This window comes from Giraffa tippelskirchi, chromosome 5 (assembly GCF_054371585.1).
Source record: "Giraffa tippelskirchi isolate mGirTip1 chromosome 5, T2T-mGirTip1v1.2.pri, whole genome shotgun sequence".
In the NCBI taxonomy this organism is placed as follows: Eukaryota; Metazoa; Chordata; class Mammalia; order Artiodactyla; family Giraffidae; genus Giraffa; species Giraffa tippelskirchi.
In genome coordinates, this window is record NC_137279.1 from 90,733,008 (window position 1) to 90,737,799 (window position 4,792).

Genomic DNA, 4,792 nt, shown 5'->3' on the forward strand with positions numbered 1-4,792 from the left:
CAGTTCTATATTGTTTGAAATAGAAATTTGTGAGACTCTTCCTTTACAGGAATCTCAATGCAGAGTTTATTGAGTGATATTTTTAACATTCAGATTGAAGTTATACAGATTTCTTCATGATACCTCACTCGATCCCTTTATGAACAAAAGCATCATTTGATTAAATGACTGGACAGATTTGGTTAAGAACATAGTCTCTAACAGAAGTAAGCTAAATTATTGCCATGGAAATGCAATAGGAATTCAGAGTATTTCTGTGTTTGACTCCTATCCTTCTCCTGAAGGAAAAGTTTTCTTCAGCTCAGAGTAGTGTCAATGAAAAAAATAGAGGAGAAAGCCAAAGTCCAATACACAGAAGAAGAGTCCTAGACCGACATTCTGGTCATTGCATTGAAGCCTTCAAGTGAGCATTGGCCCCTACTATTGGCACTAGATTCATTTTGTAAAGTGTTGTCTGGAGGATCTGGAAGCCTCTTGTAATCCTGCCTCTCTTCCACATTTAAAGAACTATGTTTCAAGGGAGATCAAGAGCAAGTGAGTCAAAGCCTTACAAGATGAGAGGAGAACCAGACTAAGAATAATTAAAGACCTGTGTTAATTTTAGCTGTTCTGCTTACTACTGTTTTGAAGTTCTTGAAGTGATTCAAAGGAGACAGGATGAGACTGTGGAAATGAAGAAGGAATATGACTGAAAAACTCATAATCCACAAAATTGATAGGATTTAGTAGCTGAACCAATGTGTGGTGTAGAAGAAAAGAACAAAACAAAAAAAAGTCATGAAGTCACTTTCATGATTGAGTGGATGAGATGAGCTGACCTTCACCAAGACAGGACGTGAAGGTGGCTGAGCAATCTTGGCAGCAAAAGATGGAAGGATGGACAAGGAAATTCATAATATAAACATCTCTTTGGTTCCAGGCATTATATGAAGAACAGTGTTGACAAGGTTGTGTTTAATGTAAAATCTGTGCCTTCAGGAAATTCAAATTCATTGTACAGAGAGATACAAAAAATGTATTATGTTGACCTCTTTGTCTTCCTCCAACTCTCCTAGCTCTTTCTTGCTTCCGAGTTTTTGTTTATGTTGTCCCTTAAGTTTGAAAGAATCTACCCAAATAATCCACTTTACCTGGTGACTCCTACTAATCTTTCAAATTACAAGTTATCCATCAATTTCTCAGAGAATTCATCTCCACACCATTCAATCTGAATTAGATTTATTTTATTATCTACCCTGCCACCCAACATGTACAGTTTCTCTTTAAAAAGAACAGTTCAACCTGTGGTAAATTATTTTCCCCTGAATTTACCTCTTTAATGAGATTATTTCAAACCAGAATATAATTCTAGAGGGCAAAGACCACACATATGTATTTATTGTTGATTTCCAGAAGCTAAAATAGTATCTGGTAATATTAAGCAATAAATAAACTTTTGTTGAAATAATAAATGGTATAATAAAAATAGATCTTGATGATTATAAGAACACAAGGCAGAGTCTACTATCAAGGGAAGATTGAAATAAGGAAGCAAGGAAGGCTTTAGACAGAAAGTGAGAGCAGCTCAGACTATCTTGAAATATGCAATTTACATAGAGTAGAGGAGCTATTCCACAGAAAAGAAGGAGTCCATGAGGAAACATAGCAGAATATAGAATGACACTTGGAGGATAATCAAATAGGGCACAACTAAACACATGAGAAATGGATAGTAATCATGTTAGAAACAAAAAATGTCAGAGAGGTAGGCAGAGAGTAGGTGACAAATTCTTGCTAACAAAGGATTCTTGGCTTTATCTTGTAGGGCAAGGGAATTCATTGAGGGTATTTTCATATATTTTCTGGTCATTAGGGCCTTCTTGCTCTTTATAGTATTAACATCGACTCAACCCTTTTCTCTTAGATTACCTGAGATACTTCAGCAATTATGCAATCTTAGTAGGTTCCTGGAAGAGAAACAATAGATATGATGTGCAGGGAATGAATGTGGCAGAAAGACAGGAGAGTACAGGAAGGATACGTATACACATAGGAAGGAGACTCCATAGTGAGGTTCCAAACTCAAACGAAGGAAGACCAAAACGATCTCATGGAAAAACAAAACATTTCAATATGTAGGCTGAGGTAGGTGGATCAGGAACTGAAAAGGGTTACTAGGGTTTTCTCATGCATGGAGAGTACCAAAATTGCCTTAGTTTCTTCATGAAAGGCAGAACTGAGAGTAGGGGGGCAAGAGAGTAGTAAGATTATCTTCTTCTGTTCCAAGGAATTGGACAGTGTTGTCCTAAAAATATAAAATAGAACAGCTAAATATTAATTATTTTATCAGCAAAATGTGTTTCTTTGGGAATAATGGAGAATTGCCATTTGAGACAAGCCTGCTTTAGCAAAAGCCATAGGCAAGTCTAACAAGTAAAAAAAAAAAAAGTTAAAGGTTACTTTATAGAGAAAAGTGAGGGAATTGAGAAGAATTGTTTTGAATGAAAGTCAGTTGAAGCAAAGTGAGAATTTAGGACAGTGCAGCATTTCCTTTTGCCTGGATTGTTTCTGGGAGAGGAGAATTCTTCCTGCTGAGGTCTGTTATTGATGTCTTCCTGGTGAGGGTTGTAATGAAGTCAAGTTGCAGTGTGCAAGGTCTCTCTCTGGCCTTCTGACTCCCTTTTAAATGAGGTATCCTTTATTTTGTTTCACAACAGCTTGGGTGTATATTTGCTCTTATCAGTTGATATAATTGTTTTTGAATAGTCAATCTATTTCACAGCTGTGAAATATAATGAAATTTGTTCTAGAAATGAGTAATTGTTTCTCACATCAGCATAACCTTCTTAGAGTATCACTAATGGCAGAAAGTCAAAATATTTTAACATCTCTGAGCCTCATTCTCTGAATAGAAAAAGATTCTCATGTTACAGTGTGCTCTACACTGGAGAAAAATGTGAAAGTACACAAATTACCTGACACATAAAAGGTGCACAGTTAACTGAATAGCTAAAATTTGGATCCTTAATTAATAGAATATGAAGTATGGATCATTGCTCTTTGAAGGGCTGATTTGAATTCCTTATTTCTCAGGCTGTAAATCATTGGATTGAACAATGGTGTGAGGATGGTATAAGACACAGATATTAGAGTGTCTTGACTTGAAGAGTAATTGGATTTGGGTCTTAAGTAGATGAAAGAAGCATAACCATAATGAACAGTTACCACAATGAGATGGGAGGCACAGGTAGAGAAGGCCTTGTATCTTCCAACAGAGGATGGGATTTTTAGAATGGCAGAGATGATGAGGACGTAGGAGACCAGAATAAGTAACAGTGGAATAACCAAGACAAACACACCAAGGACAAATATGACCAACTGATTGAGATAAGAGTGGTGAGACGCCAGCTTGAGGACAGGAGAGACATCACAGAAGAAGTGATGGAGCTGGTTGGAGGAGTGGAATGGCAGGTGAAATATCATGGAGGTTGTGACCAGCGAGATTATGAAGCCACAGGCACAGGCAGCAGCCACTAGTCCCACACACATCCCGAAACCCATGAGCACTGTGTAGCGCAGAGGGTTACAGATGGCCACGTAGCGATCGTAACCCATAGCTGCCAGCAGGAAGGAGTGAGAACAAATGAGGAAGAGGAAGGAAAACATCTGGATGGCACAGCCCAGAAAAGAAATGGCCTTCTTCTGGGCTAACAGGTCAACCAGCATCTTGGGTACAATGACGAAGGTGTAGCAAGTCTCAGAGCAGGAGAGGACACCAAGAAAGAAGTACATGGGGGTGTGGAGGGCTCTGTCCAGCACAATGGTAGAAACGATGATGGCATTGGTGCCCAGCATGAACAAGTACACAAGCAGGAAGACAGCAAAGAGCAGCCGCTGCAGCCCAGCCAAAGATGAGAAGCCGAGGAAGACAAACTCTGTCACTAAGGTCTCATTGGCCCACTCCATGGTCACTGCAATACAGGAGAGCTAGAGCCAGAGCCACAGGCCAGGATCCAGGGATGGAGAAATGCATGGGGAACTCAGCACAAAGTCTGCAAGTGGCAGGCATCTCCAGATGTTTGATGGAACTCATTCATTCCCTCCAAAATAATCTGCCAAAATAAGAATTAAGGCTAAATATGGAACAGAATAACTGACAACCAATGAGTAGACTTTTCCCAAGGCTATGAACACATTATCTCTCCAGGCACGGATTAAAAATTTGCCTAACAGTTTTCTCTTGTATCTTACTTATGGATTATTGTGGTTTTCTTGCTCACCACAAGCCCAAGAAAGTCAACTCTTCAAAAGTGAAAAATATGGTTAACTTCAGCTATCTGAGCTTGATCAGAGTGTGGAATAAAAGAATGAGCCATGTTCAGAAACAGTATGTGAACTTCAGTTTATCAACCATAAAATGGGGAGGAAGAAGAATTAGATGATCTCTGAGCAAAAGGGTGAAGGGATCTGTACTTACTGACAACTTATTATATGCTAAAATATAATGGTAAAAATAGCATATACATTTTGTCAACTGTTAATTACAATTTTATGTCAACATCCCAAACAATAAGAAAATAGAAGAAAAGCCTTTAATGTTGTTTCTAACAATAAGAAGAGATGAATTAGAAACACCTCTGGAAATTCTGAAACTAGAGCAGTGGGCAAGGATGGAACAGAAAATAATGTTAGTTTAAACAAATATTCTTTTTTTTTCCAGAAAAAGAATAGTCATTAGGGTGGTAAAAAAAAAAAAAAAAATCAAGACATTGACTTTGTGGCATTTTGTACTACACTTCATTTTTCCATTCTA

At 38.0% G+C, this 4,792-nt stretch overlaps 1 protein-coding gene across 1 annotated transcript; it reads right to left on the reverse strand.

Moving 5' to 3' along the window:
- Positions 1-3,003: 3,003 nt before the first annotated feature.
- On the reverse strand, positions 3,004-3,945 carry LOC145506316 (olfactory receptor 10K1-like). The gene has a single exon (XM_081490643.1). The coding sequence runs from the start codon at positions 3,943-3,945 to the stop codon at positions 3,004-3,006; it is 942 nt and encodes a 313-aa protein (XP_081346769.1).
- Positions 3,946-4,792: the final 847 nt, after the last annotated feature.

Coding starts and splice junctions, on each gene's coding strand:
- LOC145506316 (XM_081490643.1), bottom strand. CDS start 3,945: ATGGAGTGGGCCAATGAGACCTTAGTGACAGAGTTTGTCTTCCTCGGC.